At 45.3% G+C, this 19,029-nt stretch overlaps 1 protein-coding gene across 1 annotated transcript in view; it reads left to right on the top strand.

The window, feature by feature from the left end:
* Positions 1 to 19,029, top strand: part of SDK1 (sidekick cell adhesion molecule 1) — a 936,924-nt gene that overhangs the window by 224,686 nt on the left and 693,209 nt on the right. Inside the window, exon 4 of the mRNA XM_060260466.1 lies at positions 113 to 260. Within this exon, the coding sequence (XP_060116449.1) occupies positions 113 to 260 (148 nt within the window). The remainder of the gene's footprint in view (positions 1 to 112; positions 261 to 19,029) is intronic.

Below are 19,029 nucleotides of genomic sequence, written 5' to 3'. Positions count from 1 at the left end.
CAACGACTGCTATAAAATATAATTATTCTTCACTCTGACCCTTAAAAAAATCATGACAAGCTTGGGGAGAAGAAGGTTTTCTTGGAATTCTGAGTGTAACTTTTCTCTGCAGACATGGGGAATTTCCTGGATGTCGACCAGAGGAAAACAGTGTCTCAAGGGCAAGCTGCGGTGCTCAACTTCCCGCACATCTCCAGCTACCCTCGACCTCAAGTGACTTGGTTTAGAGATGGCCACAAGATTATCCCAAGCAGCAGAATGTAAGTTACGGTTGATTGCACTTTGAAATACCTGTAGAAAGTACTTGATAACAGAACTTAAGTATCTCAATTAAGGTATAAAGATAATACAGCAATCAAATGTACTTGTGATAGATGGCCGTTTTGAGGCTTGCTGTAAAGCCCTTAAAGCAATTCATCTGAATCATTTGTGGGATGTTAACATTTTTGGTCCACTTCTCAGCCTCAGCCCCAGTTCGTTTGCTCTATCTCGAGGCATGCATTGGAAAAGCACGGGCCCCATCTTGCATTGATATTCCTCTGAACGTACCAGCTTAACGATGACTCGTATTTACTTATAAAAATGGAGTTTTGCAAACCAAGCTGCGTGCAGGACTGCTTTCCTTGACAATGAAACGGCAATTAGAGTTGATTTCTTTTTATACCCTTTTTATCCTGCCATGACAGCTTTATTTCCTTTGGACTAATTAGCGGCTCACCCATTCATAGCAATATGGTTGCTCCCCAATTACCTGTGTATTGTCGCTAGGTGTAGTGGTTTCCTCTTTCTGCAGCATATTTAAAAACCAGCAGTCTGAGATGGAATTAGCATGTTTAGAAAGTAGAACTTGTTCTCTCCCCAGAGTCCTCTATCTGTTTTAATTTGCAGTCACCTTCCTTTTTTCTAATTAAACATGCAATCATTGCTTATTGAATTGTAGGTTCTGATTTTTATTTCATTTTATTTTTTGGGTAGAGGGGAGTGTCAGTTGAAGTGATGCACATGGATAAGTTCACAGACCTATGGAAGGTTGCACAGTGTGAAGAACTAGTGGCAGATATTCTTGTGTGCGTTTAGCGGTTTCAGTACACTGTGGCACTGTGTGATGTGTGGCTGTTGTGTGAGTTACACACTTCCCATACAAAGCTTTGGGGAGTTAATAACAATGCACATAAAAGAAAAATCCTTGGGAATTACCTGTCAGCCTCTACACGTGGTCCCCATGAAGCTGCCTTGTGCGGAGTCTGCCCCTTGATCTATCGAGGTAAGCTTTGCCTACTCTGACAGCCATTTTCCAGCGTGCCAGGAGGAAGTCATCCACATCACCTCCAGTGGGAGCCATTTAGATGGAGATGCCAGGGATTGAAGCTAGGAATTTTTGCGTGCAAACCAGATGCTTTATCACTTCTAGCTAAACTCTGACCTGCTTCTGTGTCATGGTAGTTCAGAGGCCAGTCTTAGTCTTCACGGGACTCAGTAGGAGTTGATCCTCTGCTAACTTTTCTTTCTGCTGTGTACCCGTGCTTTCACCGTTTCCTCCAATCCGTCTTCCTCGCTGGCTCCCCACACCCACCAATCCTTAGAACCCTGCTCCCTTGGCACAAAATGCTTTCCAGGGTTTCCAGCACAAAAGCCTGTTGCATTTGCAAGGCAAGTTCTAGCAGAGACCAGGCAGAGCTGCTGTCTACTGAGACAGGCAGTGGCCGTGAATGGATCAGTTCTACCAGTGTAGCATTTTGCCATTTCATAGAATTATAGAGGTGGAAGGGACCTCCAGGGTCATCTAGTCCAACCCCCTGCACAGTGCAGGAAAAAATTGGCCTTTGGTGCGTTCACACTACACTAAGTAATGCATTTTGCTACTGGATTTTTACTGTGAACTCAACCCTTGCCTAACATCCTGCATCTGCTTGTAAACATGCCAAATGGGATGAGGGCTGCCATGGGTTTTGTATTTGGGGAGGGGGGCTTTTGTGTTAATGACAATTAACTGAATCTCCATTTTGCACATCATAAGCACAGCTCAATATGAGAGCCCCTCAAGTTGCCTAGAATTAAAGCGATAAGACAGACAGGCGCTTAAGCACGAACTGACCGCAACATGGTTGCATGGCAAATACATATGGCTTTTATCGTTAAGTATGTTCCAGGATTTCCTGTTGAGCTGTTTCATTAGAACTAGAATTGTTTCATGTACACAAATTTATGCAGAACTCTTGTTTAATAACCCCCGAGATACTAATGTGTCGAAATCGGATGTATTTACAGGTCTGTCCCTTTTTTATGTCTTGCATTGCATCAGGGTTGGCCGGTAATGACAGATGAATCTTGTCCGGTAATGACAGATGAATCTTCCATTGCCCTTATATTTTCCATTTTAGTGGGTGGAATACTTTTACCTGTATGGTACATTAATGAATTTTGTTCCATGGCGTGTACGGAGTGATAGCTCTTGCAGTTCAGAAGACTAAATATCAAGGCAGTGGAAACCAGGACGGGGGTTACGGGGGGTTGCCAGGACTATAGAAACTTAAAGGTTAGAATGAAAGTGTAACACAATTTATGAAAATATAAAATTCTCCACCAGTGAATGTGAAGCTAATTTAATTTGCCCTTATTGGCAATTTGCTGGGACTAACCTTGGAGTTTTAAAGCAGATAGAGCTCATAAATTTGCATTTTAATCAGTATTTTCAGTTACTTTCCTGTCTACTTATGTTAACGTTTCTGGCCGAGAATAGGTGGGAGGCTTCGAGGCGGGACCTGGGGATCCCACCCCCCCCGGGAATTACAGCTCATCTCCAGACTACAGAAATCAGTTCCCCTGGAGAAAATCAGGTGCTTTGGAAGGAAGGTGGACTTTATGGCCGCTGCTGCGCAGTTTGCACTGGCTACCAATTGAGTACCGAATCCGCTTTAAGGTTTTAGTATTGACATTCAAAGCCTTGTGCGGCCTGGGACCAGCATACCTGCGGGACCTTCTCTCCCGCTATGAGCCCTGGAAGTCGCTATGATTGGCCAGCCAACATCTTCTGACCATCCCTGGCCCAAAGGACGTCCGGCTTGCCTCAACCAAGGCCAGGGCTTTTTCCGCCTTGGCCCCGACCTGGTGGAATCAGCTCCCAGTGGAGGTTTGGGCCTTCCAGGATTTGTTACCATTCCGGAGGGGCTGTAAGATGGAACTGTCCATTGGACCTATGGTTGAGGCAGACGGGCATCCTATCATTTAAACGGCCCCCCCTGCACTGATTGCACCGGACTGACAAGTAAGCCTAATCGATCTGTTTGTACCATCTATGCCGCCTCACCTAATGTGAGCTGTGGCTTAACTGTCTTAATTTTAAACTGTTTTAATTGTTTTATATTGGTTTCGTTGTTTTATTGCGTTGGGAGCTGCCCTGAGCCCACTATGGGAAAGGGCGGCCTAGCAATCTACAGAAAAAAAAAATGTACCCCACTGGAGGTCCCTGTCCTTCCCAGACTCCATCCGCAAATCTCCAGGAGTTTCCCAACCTGGATTTGGCAACCCTACCTCCGGCCAGTGGCTGGGGGTGGGGGGACCTGGCAACCTAAAGCAACGAAGATTCTGTGAATTAAGGGGAGGTATTTGTGAGTTTCCTGCATTGTGCGGGGGGTTGGACTAGATAACCCTGGTGGTCCCTTCCAGCTCTATGATTCTAACCCTAGCTGAGAAAGAGATGCTCTTTCTGTTTCTTAGAAGCTCTGTGCCTTTAACAGTTGCATGACAGGCAGGAATCTATCAGGTCTTCCCTTGCTGTTACTGAATATTCATACCATGAAAAATTGCTCCTGTTGAATTAGGAAGCTTGAACATGTAGAGGAGGACTATTTGACATTCCTAAAGAAGGTCTCATTCAACTTGTTGTCACATTCTTTCATTCATCTCATTCAGGAAGGCCTTTTCCCTCCCCCTTTGCAACTAGCGTGGATTCGTTCCTTATCCTTCCTTTTTCCTATGTTATCAAGTGATACCTGAAGATGGTTCCAGCTCTGACACGCTGAACCTTGTGAGAAGCAGAGATAATGGACCAATTTCTTATTCTTCTTTGTGGGTCATTAAGTTAAGAACCATCTGTTATTTGGGCTGGGGCAAAAAAAAATCATTTTATGATTCAGCAGAGAGATGAGTTTTCACCTTCTTTCAGAAGTCAAGAGGGAAGTCCCCGCTTTATGTGTGTATATGAAGCTACAGTAACTGCTGGGAGAGAGTTTATCTTTTGAAAAAAAAACCCAGACCATTTATTTCCAGCGCCACAGATGAACTTAAATAGTAGGATAACTCACAAATGGAAAAACTAGATAACCTTGTACCAAATGACAAAGGTATTCATGCCATTGTCGGGCTCTATTTTAGCTACACTCAGGAAGAATTCACAGTGTGCACCCAGTGCAGTGAGTAAAAGAGAAACCCTGTAGCTGCATACAGATCTCACAATTCATTGTTCTCCAGCCTTTTGCTTAATTCCTGGCTGTTTCTTCAACAGGTACTTGTGAGCATGTGCGGGGCTTTTTTTGAGCAGGAACACAGTTCCAGCTGGCTTGGCACCGGGGTGAGTGGCCTAATATGCAAATGAGTTCCTGCTGGGCTCTCCGTGGAACAATGATGTCAGAGGGTGTGGCCTAATATACAAATGAGTTCCTGTTGGGCTTTTTTGTTTTTTTTACAAAAAAAGCTCTGGGCACGTGTGTAAAATGCTGTCAGGTTGCAACAGATTTATGACAACCTTGTTGGGCTTGAAGGCGAGAGTCCAACATAGGTAGTTGGCCTGTGCTTGCCTCTGCGTAGCAACCCTAGGCTTCCTCGGCATTCTTCCATCCGAGTACTGTTCCAGGCTGATTGTGCTTGGTTTCTGAGGTATGACAAGATAAGGTAAACTGGACCATCCAGGTTAGAGTTGGTAACTGTGTTGGTAACTGCAGAGGCGGTTTGTTGTTGTCTTCTTCTGCATAGCCCTCCTGGACTTTCTTGATGGTCTTTCATCCAAGTGCTAACCTGGGCCAACCCGGCTTAACTTCCAAGATCTGACAAAATCAAGACTCAACAGAGAGAGCCAGCTTGGTATAGCGAGAAAGCCAGTTGGGTGTAGTGGTTAAGTGTGCAGACGCTTATCTGGGAGAACTGGGTTTGATTCCCCACTCCTTCACTTGCAGCTGCTGGAATCGGATTGGGCAGGGGTGGCCAAACTGTGGCTCAGGAGCCACATGTTACTCTTTCTCACATATTGTGTGGCTCTCAAAGCCTCCATTGCCCAGTTGGCCGGCTTGGAGAAGGCATTTGTCTCCTTAAATCGCTTTTCAAGCCAAGCCAGCTAGAAGCTTGGAGAATACATTTAAGGTTAAAGTTGATTTCTGTCTACCTCTCCATCCCTTCCCTCTCCCCATCTATTTTCCTTCCTGTCTGCTCTCAAACATCTGATGTTTAATTTTTTTGGCTCTTACATTAAGCAAGTTTGGCCACTCCTGGCCTTGGGTCAGCCATAGCTCTCGCAGAGCTGTCCTTGAAAGGGCAGCTTCTGAGAGAGCTCTCTCAGCCCCACCTACCTCACAGGCAGTGTTCCCTCTAAGGTGAGTTAGCATGAGCTAGCTCACAGATTTTTAGCCTCCAGCTCACAGATTTTTGTCTTAGCTCAGGAAGGATGACCCCAGAGCACAATAATTTATACAGTGGCTCACAACTTTAATGCCAGTAGCTCACAAAGTAGAATTTTTGCTCACAAGACTGCTTCTTAGAGGGAACATTGCTCACAGGGTGTCTGTTTTTAGGAAGGAAGGTAAAGGAGATTGTGAGGCACTCTGAGATGCAGAGTGAAGGGTGGGGTATAAATCCAATATCTTCTTCTCTTCTTCAGACATTTATTTACAAAACGTATATCCCTCCTTTTATGTCTTTTTCTGTTGCCAAGGCATCTAACACATCTAACATTAAAACATACCAGATAAAATTATTGTAAAACCATTACAATCAACTCTCCTCCAAAACATATATCATTAAAACAATTTTTAAAAGAGTTAGAAAAGAAAATTAAAATGCATACAAAACCTGAAAACATTGGAAGGGAGCCCTTCTGCCTTATCAGGGGTAAGCTTCATTTTATTAGCCTACATCCATCTGAAAACTGCCTCCAGCCACTGGTTTAGGGCTACTGCATGCTCCCTGCGATCACCTTGTTGCACACACCATCAGTGCCAAGAGTTGAGTCCCCAGCCCATCTTAAGAGACTCAACAGCCAGAGGACTAATTGAGTTGATCCAGAGATTCTTTTATCGCCATCGATAGCCAAGCCCCATAGAGAGCAAGATATATCATACTTTAAATGCCACATAGCAGGGGTGGCCAAACTGAGGCTCGGGAACCGCATGTGGCTCTTTCACACATATAGTGCTGCTCTCAAAGCCCCCCCCCCCATCAACTGGCTTGGAGAAGGCATTTCCTTCTTTAAATCACCTCTCTAAATCAACCAGCAGCTTGGAGAATGCATTTAAAGTTGCTTTCTTTCCGTCTCTCCTTCCCTTTCCCTCCCCCCTATCTTTTTGCTTTCCTTCCTTCAGCTCTCAAACATCCGATGTTCATGTCTTGCAGCTCTTAAACATCGGACGTTTATTCTGTGTGGCTCTTATATTAAGCAAGTTTGGCCACCCCTGCTGTATAGAAATTCAGAACTGTATTAGCACAACCGATATGATGAGATTTATCCCTTCTAGTGGGTATTAATAGTTAACAGTGATGCAAGTCTATGCAAGTTGATCATTCATTTATCGCAGGGGTGGCCAATGGTAGCTCTCCAGGTGTTTTTTGCCTACAGCTCCCATCAGCCCCAGCCATTGGCCATGCTGGCTGGAGCTGATGGGAGTTGTAGGCAAAAAAACATCTGGAGAACTACCGTTGGCCACCCCGGATTTATCAAGTTCTGAATGGCAAGTGTGGAACAGCCGCCCTGTTTCACCAAACACCCCAACTAGAAATTTCCCACTGCTTGATACCAGTCCATAACTAGTACTTTGTCATGGTATGGGGGCAGATCAGTTATATGCTGAGCATTCAAGTGTTTGAACATCTGTGGCAGCATCCATGAGTCATTGGGTATTAGAAGAAGAAGACGAAGATATTGGATTTACATGCCACCATATACTCTGAATCTCAGAGTCTCAGAGCGGTCACAATCTCTTTTACCTTCCCCCCACAACAGACACCCTGTGAGGGAAGTGGGGCTAAGAGAGCTCTTACAACAGCTGCCCTTTCAAGGACAACTCTTACAAAAGCTATGGCTGACCCAAGGCCATCCAGCAGGCGCAAGTAGAGGAGTTGGGAATCAAACCCAGTTCTCCCGGATAAGAGTCCGCGCACCTAACCGCTACACCAAACTGGCTCGTAGACCACTACACCAAACGTAGACTGCCAGTACGCTACAGAAATCATTTGCAAATGGATTCTCCTGTGTAGACAGGGCAAAGTAGGAGGTGAATGATAGCTGCCATTCAATATCTGACAGTGAACATCTGCGAAATAGGTCTAGAGAGAAAAGTACTCAGCTTTTGGAATGTTGAGGATGGGCACTGCAACAAAATGGTGCCACAAGGGGCATATATATATATTTTTTTAATATAAAAGCTTTATTGGTATAAAGTTCAAGGTACAAAGGTGGTAGTACATCAGCAGATGCATAGCATATACCAATATATAGTGAGGAAGTGAATACATACAATGTTAACCATTAAAAAACTAATTACAACAGTAGTTGGCATGACATTAATATAGCATGGTGTGAGTCATTAGGGTTTCTGCTGTCTTTTGAGACTTTATCAATAAAGGGACGCCATTTACACACGAAGTCCGAGTAAGCGGTCTGGGAGGAGCAACGAGGATCTAAGTCATAGGTGAGCTTATCTAAAACAAAATAATCCCATAGTTTCAGCCACCATGCCTGTCTCGAGGGAGGAGTTTGTTGCTTCCAAACCAGGGCAATTGCAAATTTAGCTGCCATGAACATATGTGAAATTAGTTCCTCCGCGTGCTCAGGAATGCGTGAGGTGCCTACAAGGTTCAGGAGAGCGTACTCCGGCGTGAAAGGTGGGGAGTATGAGGTGAGGGCATGTACTTCTTGGTAAATTAGCCTCCAAAAGCTTTGTATAACGGGGCAGAGCCACCAGGAGTGAAAGAATGTGCCTCTCTGGCCGCAGTTCTTAAAACAGAGGGGCGAAGTAGAGAAGGAGTGTGATAATTGCACCGGGGTCTTATACCAGCGCGTGAGAACTTTAATGGCTTGAAGTTGCACGCTCATTGCCTTCGTTTTATATATGGAAGAACTCCAAATAGCCTGCCACTGCTCTTTGGTTAGCTCGGTACCCAGATCTCGGTGCCAGGCCCCTTGATAGGAGTGTGGTTTTGTGTCAATGGAGTGAAGTAGCAGTTTGTAAATTTTCGATATCAAACCTTTAATAGGGGCATATAATACAGTGGGTTCAACGTATGGAAAAGGCGAGGTGGGAGTGATCGTAGCTCCTTTATTAAGTGCAGCATAGTGATGGCTGAACTAAAGACTGGAGGACTGGGCCCACAAAACCAACTATATACACATCCAGGTTCCCACGCAAGCACGCCATTGGATCATTCAAACCAGCAGGGGGCCCGTGATTGGAGCAGGGCAGCAGGGATTTGGATCCTCCTGCCCATGGCTCCTGAGTCCCCAAGCTCAGGCCTAAAGGCCCCAAGGAGCCAGGCAGGAAGCCAGGCAGGAACACCATTACAAAGTAGCAACATTAGTTCATGTACACAACAGGGCAGAAACAAAATGGCTGCCTTAGAATGTTGGGGCCATCACAAAATGATAGGCATTGGAGGCGGCTGCTTCTGATGAGTATTTCCTGGGGAGACGGTGATGATTCCTTCTGGCTTCTAAGTTTGGACAGGGTGGAGAACGAGGTCCAGACTGACTCTTCAGCTTGGGAAAGAGATGCTTTGTCAAAGGAGCAGAAAGGTGCTCCAGAAAGGAGCAGAAAGGTGCCAGGAAACCCGTTAGGTGCTGTCACTCCAGCAATCACTGCTCCATGGGAAGAGAGAGCACACAAGTAACTGGGAATCCTTATTTTTTCTATCAGATGGTCAGGGTCAAAACTGAGAACTTGGCTCAAGAGCCGATTTTTTTTTTTGGGGGGGAGGGGGTTCTACCTCAGCTACCTCCTCTATAATGAGTATAATGAATTCTGGATGAAGAGCCTGCTTGTGGGACCAAATATTTGCCTTCGCAAAGCTTTATCTAGCCTTCCTGTTGTGCAGTTCTGCAAATACCCAAATATCTTAATTGTGCAGTTCATTGAATAAACACATGGCTCTGCAGAGACCGGCCAAGGAGGGGCCCATCATGCTATGAAAGGAACACCCCTCTCTTTGTCTTTGGGCCATGTTTGCATTGAGGCTAGCCTGCTGGCCATTTTCCTGTGAGCCGAGGGTTTCCTATGAGCTCCCTTTTAACCCTCTCTATACGCCAGACGCCAGTCTCCTCGTTTCCCTTGTTGTGTGCTGGCACAGCCTCTGCGGATTACGGCACAAATTAAGTCTTCTTCGCCCAGCAGATACTGATGTGTGTCTGGTTGCTGTACAGAAGCAGAATACATTATTTCGTTTGTTCCCTTTTATCTGTATTCTGTAAATATTATGCGCTGCTTTCATTCATTTGGCGCTCTTTGCTTCTGCGGAGGATTTCCTGATGTGCCAGCTGTTGCCACACTTCCTTTCCTTCTCTGTGATGTGATGGGTGTCCCGTGCCAGCGATGTAGTAATCCAATTTACTGATCTCTTCATTACATCCTTTCATTTTAAGGCCTTTCTCGAGCTGTTTCAGCATCTTTTTGGTTTCATTTAACACATTTTGGCTCCTGGGTGGTTTTTTTTGTTTTTTTTTTACAAAAATATTATTTCAAATAATCACATTGGCCCTTGCTAATATTTGGTTATGGGTCAAAGTTTGGGCTTTCTTAATCAGTTTTCTCTTCACTGTCATTGTTAATATTTGTTGACAGCTCTCTTCCTCCCTCCCCCATAAGCACCTTTTATGATTCTTTGGAAACAAATAATAACGGATTTGGTTATGGGTCAAAGTATGGGCTTTCTTAATCAGTTTTCTCTTCACTGTCATTGTTAATATTTGTTGACAGCTCTCTTCCTCCCTCCCCCATAAGCACCTTTTATGATTCTTTGGAAACATTTTATGATATTGTAAGCCGCCCTGAGTCCGCTTGCGGAGAGGGCGGGATATAAATATAAAGTAATAAATAAATAATAAATAAATAATAAATAATAACGGATAAAAGGAAGTACTTCTTCACCCAAAGGGTGATTAACATGTGGAATTCACTGCCACAGGATGTGGTGGCGGCCACAAGCATAGCCACCTTCAAGAGGGGTTTAGATAAAAATATGGAGCAGAGGTCCATCAGTGGCTATTAGCCACTGTGTGACACAGAGTGTTGGACTGGATGGGCCATTGGCCTGATCCAACATGGCTTCTCTTATGTTCTTAATAATAGGGTTCAAAGCAAACAACAGTCAGCAATAACAAACCCAGATATAGGTTAGGGAAATTGCATCTCTCTCCTGCCTGTCTGTCTGTCTATCATCATCATCATCATCAAACGAACCTTTAATGGCATAGTAATACAATAAAACAGGGATAAACAGTCCAAGAACTAAACACCTAAAAATGTAAAAAAGGGTTGCCACCAACCAGAACCCACTGAAGTTAAAAAGACAGAGTAGGTAAGCAAAATAGATCTATATTTTATATTCTCTAGTTCTTAACTTCCATACACATGACAGGAACTCAGCCACAGCTGCAGTGATTTTGGTAGATTTGTCAGATAACAAAAAGGCTAACTTATCATTGGTTTCTCTTTCTCTCTCTCTCTCTCTCTCTCTCTCATCCATTTATCATCTGTCCTCTCTCTCTTTCTCATCTGAAACCCAAGCAAGTTTTAAAGCAGTGAATCTTGTAACGTGTGGATTGAGTTTACTTATTCCAAGCATGAGAGCCAATGTGGTGTGTTGGACTGGGATCTGAGAGATCCAGGTTCAAATCCCCATCCTGATGTGGCAGCTCACTGGGTGACCATGGAAGAAGAAGAGAATGGATTTATACCCCACCCTTCACTCGGAGTCTCAGAGTGGCTTACAATCTCCTTCCCTTCCTCTCCCCACAACAGACACCTGAGGAAACCAAAGAGGGTAGCTAAGGGTTCGAATCAGGATCACTATTTGAATCTTTGCCCCAAACAGGACTGTACCAGTCGGCCATGGGTCAGCTGCTGTTCTCTCAGTCTGACATGATGTGTAGATGGTGCTACAGGTTTCTCTTAAGGTTTACAGAGAATACAATAAAAAGTGCCTTGACTTGTTGAAGTGCAATATAAGTATTATTATTATTATTAGCCTACTTTTTGATACTCGTCATCCCACCAAACTCAGTTAAAACCTATTTCTTGGAATGTGTCTTATGCAGGTGGCCTTGTGTATATGAACAGCGTTCATCGGCCTAGAACGTGCCGAATCGCTGCATAAGCTGTTGGTCTCATCCAGTGTGGGGAATCTTAACATGGAAAGTCCTGTGCTTGTGTCTGTGTAATTGCTCTTACATTATTTGGAAATGCCTTTCATGCCCTTAGCAAGAAAAAGGACAATGCAGGTTAACACAGAACTGTAACGATCATAAGGGCAATGCTTTGAACAACAGAGATATAAACCTTTTTCGCACACAGCTTACCTCGCAGTCACAATCCTGTTCCCTCTGCAGCGTCTGTCAGATTTCCCACCATCTGCGCCGGAGTTACAGGAAGTGCCGCGGCTTTTGTGTAGCAAACGTAAACTGGGTTTTAGCGGTTTACGTTTGCTACGCAAAACCTGCGGCACTTCCTGTAACTTTGGCGCAGATGGTGGGAAATCCGACCAGACGCTGCAAAGGGAACAAGATTGGGACTGCGAGATGAGCTGTGTGCGAAAACGGTCATAACCAATTACCTCTGTATGGACAGCAAAAGTGGAAATCCCTCCCCCTGAAAATTGCCTGTTAGAGTGTGAACTGGGACGGTGTGTCAAGGTTTTTTTTGGAGGGGGGCGTGGGCTTTGATAGCGATAGCTTAGCTTAATGTTCCATGTACAGATTTTTTTTTCACTTGGAAACAAACACGAGCTTATGGTGCACACAGTGAACCAATGCCGGCACTGCATTTCTCTGCAAATATTAGCCTGCCTTACAGCTTATGCTGGTTGCGCATAATTGCATTTCACATACACCAGATAATACTTTAATTAAAATTGTGATAATTAGCATGTATTTTTAATGAACAATAAATTCTAAGGTTGCCAAGTCAGTGGTGCATTTACTGAATAATGCTGTTACTTCTTCTTCGCACGCACACAAAGAGCCATGCTAAATCTGTGGGCATTAGTATTAGAATGCCAGTGTTTATTCGTATGGACGTTAAAGCTCCCATATCTGTGTCGGTTGTTCTCTTGATATATATGGGGGCATTTATAAGCCTTCACACAATGGTGTTTTCCTCCCATGGGTGGGATTTAATCTGCAAGCACACACTCCCAATCCCCTTGCAATTTGTCGGGCATGTCCTTGGATGCCTTCCAAAGCATATTTTTTGTGTGTGAGACTAAGCTCTTTTCTCCATTTCCACCCTGAGATATAGGCCTACAACAGTACCATCTTAGGCAGTTATTCCAATATAAGCTCACTGATATCAGTTACCCTAGGATAAATCTGCAGAGAATTCCACTACAAGTCAGGATCATTCTTGCACCATAACTTTTCCACAGCACGGCACCGTTGGTATACCTGTTGCTAACTCCAAGTTAGGAAATTCCTGGAGATTTAAGGGATGAGGTTTAAGGAAGGATGAGACCTCAGACAGATACAATGCCATTTCCTCCCAGGGAATCACTGCCAATTTCCAGGTGAGGGCTGGAGATCATTCAGAATTAAAATTACTCTCCAGATGATAGACATCAGTTCCCTTCAGGTGGGGCGGAAGTACATGCCTTCACTTGGGTCGGTGGAAGACAGTAAGGATAGAGGGGCACAACCCAGAGCCTCTTTCTAGAGCCCGTTGTATTATTAATAACTGTATAATTACATATCATGGCTTTGCCTAAATATTCTGCTGTTTTGCCCTCTGCCATCCCCAGCAAAGCTATGCACAGAGTCCCATGCTGGTTCACCTGGAGACCGCAAGCAGGGAAAGTGAAGGCCTTCGGCAGCCACTTGCTACTTTGTCACCTCCAAATCAGTGCAAGACAGCTGCACTGTCATTCCCTTGGCTTCATTCCAGTCTAATGGATGTGTGGCTTCATCAGTGGTGTAGATGTGCCCTCTGTCTTGCGGTGGGGATGCAAAACCTAGCATGATTAGCAGGTAGATGGAGTGTGTAGCGCTGAAGTCTGAATGATGGCGAAACAAGGCCACCCTGACAACAAAGGTTATAGCGCTAATCTCTGTCATTTCCCGCATGCTTAAAGAATGTGACAGTTCTGTTGGCTGGAAGGTATTCGCTCAGGTGGGAGGGACTGGTTGCTATGCTCTGCGTTACCATTGCCAAAGCCAATCACATTTTCTAATTTCCCTCTTAATATCAATAGCATTGGTGCCGAGAACGTGGCTTCACCCTCTGACACCGCTTGCGTGCAGCTTTCAAAAAATTATTCAGGAACAAATCAGCAGAAACTATTGAGTGGCTCTGGAGAAGTTGCTTGGCCAGTTACATAAGAGATTGCGATAGACCCCCCCCCCCCCCCCCCGCTGGAAGTTTTCTGAGGTCTCTTTTGAAAGCTTTCCATTTCACGTTGTTGGGAAGGTTTATTTATGATTCAGTAAACAAAGCGATCAGAAATGTCTGCATGTTTGGGTTGCGGTTCGGCTTTCTGAGGCCCCTCAGAATCCAGTCAACTGTGCTGAACGGAATTCAGCTTGTGTTCAAAGAATCTGGCAAGGAATGGGAAGCCGACTTTGCATTAATTGATGTGGGAGAGAAAGGAAGGCGCTGAAAGTCTACCGGCGACTTATTCGTGAATCATCCTTCACTATGAAGGGAATCTCCACCAGTTGTGTGTCTGTCCTTCACCTAACAGATTGCAGATGCATTAAAAAAGTAATCCAAAGCCACTGTGAAGCCGACTCCCCCCCACCCCCTGAGCCCTTGTCTAAAAATACCTGCACAGAACCTTCGTTCCATCTTAGTGGCTTCTGTGTAGTCCCACATGGGACTGAGCACGTGCAGGCCAGCTGTGGAGAGGATTTCTGTAAGATTCCAGAGCTTTCTAAACTGCTACTGTGTGCAGCTGTCATCTGGTTTGCGAATGTGTCTTCTCCCAGTTTTATTTGTGTGACATATTCTTAAACTATATAGAATCCGCCTAGGAGTGAAAACGTGCATATAGGACAAACAGCTTATGCTTCCGTCTGTCCCAACTCGGCGTGTGCATTCAGATCTACCCTAGCTGAAAATATACCAGAAAAATACCTTAGTGCTGCAGGGCTTTTTTTGCAGCAGGAACTCCTTTGCCTATTAGGCCACACATCCTGAATGCAGCCAATCCTCCTGGAGCTTTAGGGTTGCCAATCCCCAGGTGGGGGCAGGGAATCCCCCGGTTTGGAGGCCCTCCCCCCACTTCAGGGACATCAGAAAGCGGGGGGGGGGAGGGAGAGGGAGGGAGGGAAATGTCAGCTGGGCACTCCATTATTCCCTATGAAGATCGATTCCCATAGGGTATAATGGAAAATTGATCTGTGGGTATCTGGGCCTCTGGGAAGGCTGTTTTTTGAGGTAGGGGCACCACATTTTCGGCATAGAATCCGATGCCTCTCCCCAAAATACCCTCCAAGTTTCAAAAAGATCAGACTAGGGGGTCCAATTCTATGAGCTCCAAAAGAAGGCGCCTCTATTGTTCATTATTTCCAATGGAGGGAAGGCATTTAAAAGGAGAGTGGTCCCTTTAAATGTGATGGCCAGAACTCCCTTTGGAGTTCAATGATGCTTGTCACAACCTTGCCCCTGGCTCTACCCCCAAAGTCCCCTGGCTCCACCCCCAAAGTCCCCAGATATTTCTTGAATTGGACTTGGGCAACCCTATGGAGCTTACAGGGCTCTTAGTACAGGGCCTATTGTAAGCTCCAGGAGGATTGACTACATCAGGGGTGTGTGGCCTAATATGCAAAGGAGTTCCTGCTACAAAAAAGCCCAGCTTAGTGGCATATTTTCAGGTATTTTTCAGCTTCCCCAATGTATCCAGGTTTTCTTGGGAAAACAAAAACAAAAAATCCTGGATATATTTGGGGATTTCAGCTAGATCTGAAAATAGTGGAGAGACGGGAGCAGATTGATCCCGCCTCTCTAGTGTTTGTCAGGCATGCTTATTCAGTCCCTTTGACTTTAAAGGGACTGCAGAAGTCAGCCCAAGGATCAGCCAGGGTGGCTGTGAGCTAAGAGCTCCCTGCCACCTTGGCTGTGGCTGGCTTTTCTTTCAGCTCGATTTAAACCAGGTTGCAAGACAAGCCCGCCCAAGATTAGCTGGGTTGGTATGGAGTTGAGAGTTCTTTGCTGGTGCTCTCAGGAGAAAACTGCGGGAGAAAGGCAGCCTAGCCAGGATCGGCTGTGCCCCGTTAACATAAACTAACAGTCACCGGACCCCAAATTGTGATTCTTTTAACCTGAAAACAGACATTTCCATGATTTTGCATGCTAATTCACTGTCCACTTTCTCTATATTTAGGACTGTTTGCCATTCCATCTTATTGTCTGATGAAATGTGCTTCTAGCACACGAAAGCTTACACTCTGAAAAAAACTTTGTTCGTCTAAAGGTGCACGTGACTCCTCCTTTGTTCTATTTGACTCATAGTATTTCAATAGAATGCTCTTATTATACATTCAGTTATCTGGTGCGGCCACAAGAGAATATTAGTCCCATTCTAACACACATCCCCTGGGCATACATTGACAAATTTCAGGTGATCCATCTTTGATTTAAGTAGAAGAGAGAGAAAAACTAAATATATGTCTCATTTTAAAAAGCTATTTTCATGCATGATTGGGAGAACTCCACCCAGTGTTGCATACCAGTCAAAAATTCCCAGACACATCTATCACTCTTGTCCTGTATGTGTTTGACTGACTCCGCTCTCTGGTTCTCCGACTATCTCTGTCGAATTTCAGAGAGAGCTGCATTTGTTCTTGTTAGCGCACAATGACATGTGCCAAAGTTCTACCAACTTTCTTGCTGGCCCCACGCTGTCATTTATTTTTGTCCTTTCCCTCTTCTGGGGACACGGCTGGATTGGACATAGACTGTGAGATGCTTGGACACCCCCCCCCCCAAAAAAAAATATCACTGGTTCAAAACACTGATTATTTTAAAACTTCAGGTTGCATTTTTTGGCAATCCGTCACCTGTTTCCGTGGAAACCAGAACAGGAATGAGGATCCAACTGCCGAGTTTATTGGGCTGCTTGTAAATTTTGATCCTGGCAAGTAGCCAGCCCCAAATGCTTTTTATAGAAGACTTCAGATTTTGGAACCCACCCAGAATCCCAGAGAAGTTTAATTTTGGAAATATATTAATTAAAAATAGTAGACTGAGATCTTTCCCCCCCCCCCCCTCTCTCTGCTTTTCCCTGGACAAGCAAACACCCGGCGTTGCTCCTCTGCCAAAGAGTGGGGGCGGAGTGGGTGGGTGGGATGGGACAGGATGATGAATTTGTGCGCACTTTTAATTATTAATAGCTCCAGAGCTAGAACCCTTTGCCAGATTAACTGTTGCCACTTTATCAGTAGCGCATAATAAATTACTTTCAATGTGTGTTCCCTGTGGAGCTTCTCATGGAACAGTATGGCTTTCCTGAGGGCGGGGGGTGAGAGCAAGGTAAACTTAACGGCTGTATTTATGATCGCACACGTTTCCCAGTTTGTTGTGTCTGGCCCATCAGTGGCCTGTATCCTTCTACTCCACTCAGGAATGTTTCAAGCCTTTCTCCAAGCTGAGGAGCTGCTCACCAAATCAAGTGGCTCTTCACCTGGAGGACCTTGTTGGAGGAAGGCCTCCTTGGTCTGGAACAGGGGTGGCCAAACTTTTTTAACATAAGAGACACATAGAATACATGTCAGATGTTTGAGAGCCGCAAGGTATGAATGTCAGATGTTTGAGAGCCGCAAGGTATGAATGTCAGATGTTTGAGGAAGGAAGGAAGGAAGGAAGGAAGGAAGGAAGGAAGGAAGGGAGGAAGGAAGGGAGACTGCAGATTTGTACCTCACTCTTCTCTCTGAATCAGAGACTCAGAGCGGCTCACAATCCCCTATATCTTCTCTCCCCACAACAGACACCCTGTGAGGTGGGTGGGGCTGAGAGGGCTCTCACAGCAGCTGCCCTTTCAAGGACAAGTCCTGCGAGAACTATGGCTTACCCAAAGCCATTGCAGCAGCTGTAAGCGGAGGAGTGGGGAATCAAACCCAGTTCTCCCAGATAAGAGTTCACACACTTAACCACTATACCAAACTGGAAGGAAGGAAGGAAGGAAGGAAGGAAGGAAGGAAAGAAGGAAGGAAGGAAGGAAGGAAGGAAGGAAGGAAGGAAGGAAGGAAGGAAGGAAGGAAGGAAGACAGGCAAATAGATGGGGCGAGAGGAAGAGGTGGAAAGTAAGCAACTTTAACTTTAAATACATTCTCCAAGACTCCATCTGGCTTGGCGAAGTGATTTAAAGAGAGCAATGCCTTCTCCATGCAGGCCAATAGGGCAGTGGGGGGCTTTGAGAGCCACACAATATGTGTGGAAGAGCCACATATGACTCCCGAGCCTCAGTTTGGCCAGCCCTGATCTGGACTCTGGAGGGAGATCTTTGCTGAGTGGCATTCTACAATACAGGCCATTTGTCCCCCAGTGCCTCCTTTTACGCTTGGTTAATGCAGACAACCGACCTGAATAGCTCAGACTAGTCTGATCTCATCAATCTCGTAAGCTAAGCAGGGATGGCCCTGGGTAGTACTTGGATGGGAGACCACCAAGGAAGTCCTGGGTCTCTCTGCAGAGGCAGGCAACGGCCAACCACTTCTGAATGTCTCCTGCCTTCTAAACGATAAGGAGGTCACTATAAATCAGCTGCAACTTGGATGACACTTTCTACCATTAATGCGGACAAAGCTGTGGAGAATTTTAAGTCGCCCTTCATCTGAAGGCTTGAGCATCGAGTAAGGATGGGTTGCAGTTACAACGCTTCAGAACAATTGTGTGATATTTGAGATATTGGATCCAGGCGGAAAGTACTTTGAAATGGACCTCTATAGCAATCTGGGGATCGATATATATAACTTAATGAGCCTTTTGTCACACAATATCCACCGCAGATGTGGACTTTTGCTGCTACAAAGTCCTGTAGAGTAGTTCTGCCTTCTTAGCTTATTATTTTCCGTCCTTGGGAGGCACTAGCTCACATCAAGATGGCTGTACGTGTGTGGGATGCCGACGGAATAGATTTATCCGAGGAGGGGATTAGTAGCATTGCAGAAGGAGAACAGTTGCTAGATAAGCCAAGGTGGGAAAAAAGGGTGATGGAGCAACAACTAGCATTGTGGTGCTGGGATGGAGGCAACCAGACTTCCCCAAAGCCTTCAGAGGCAGCTAATCAGCCAGCTCTGAAAGTATTTCATCTCATCTGTCAGTTGCCAGCACCCCAGGCCCTTCTCTGTCAAACCTCAGGCCAGACTTGTGTGCTACTTCAGCACACAAGTCTGGCCCTGAGGTTTGACAGAGAAGGGCCTGGGGTGCTGGCAACTGACCAGATGAGATGAAATACTTTCAGAGCTGGCTGATAGCTGCTCTGAATCTTTGGGGAAGTCTGGTTGACCATCAAGACCACAATGCTAGTTGCTTGCTCCTCACCTTTATTCCACCTTGGCTTATCTAGCAATGTTCCTCCTTCTGTACCATATGAATGAAATATTGCCCCGTCTATGGACTGGTTGAA

The sequence above is a fragment of the Heteronotia binoei genome, chromosome 20, assembly GCF_032191835.1.
Source record: "Heteronotia binoei isolate CCM8104 ecotype False Entrance Well chromosome 20, APGP_CSIRO_Hbin_v1, whole genome shotgun sequence".
NCBI classification, from domain to species: Eukaryota; Metazoa; Chordata; class Lepidosauria; order Squamata; family Gekkonidae; genus Heteronotia; species Heteronotia binoei.
Note: the sequence above shows the minus strand (reverse complement) of the source record. Positions and strands in the feature narration are given on the sequence as shown.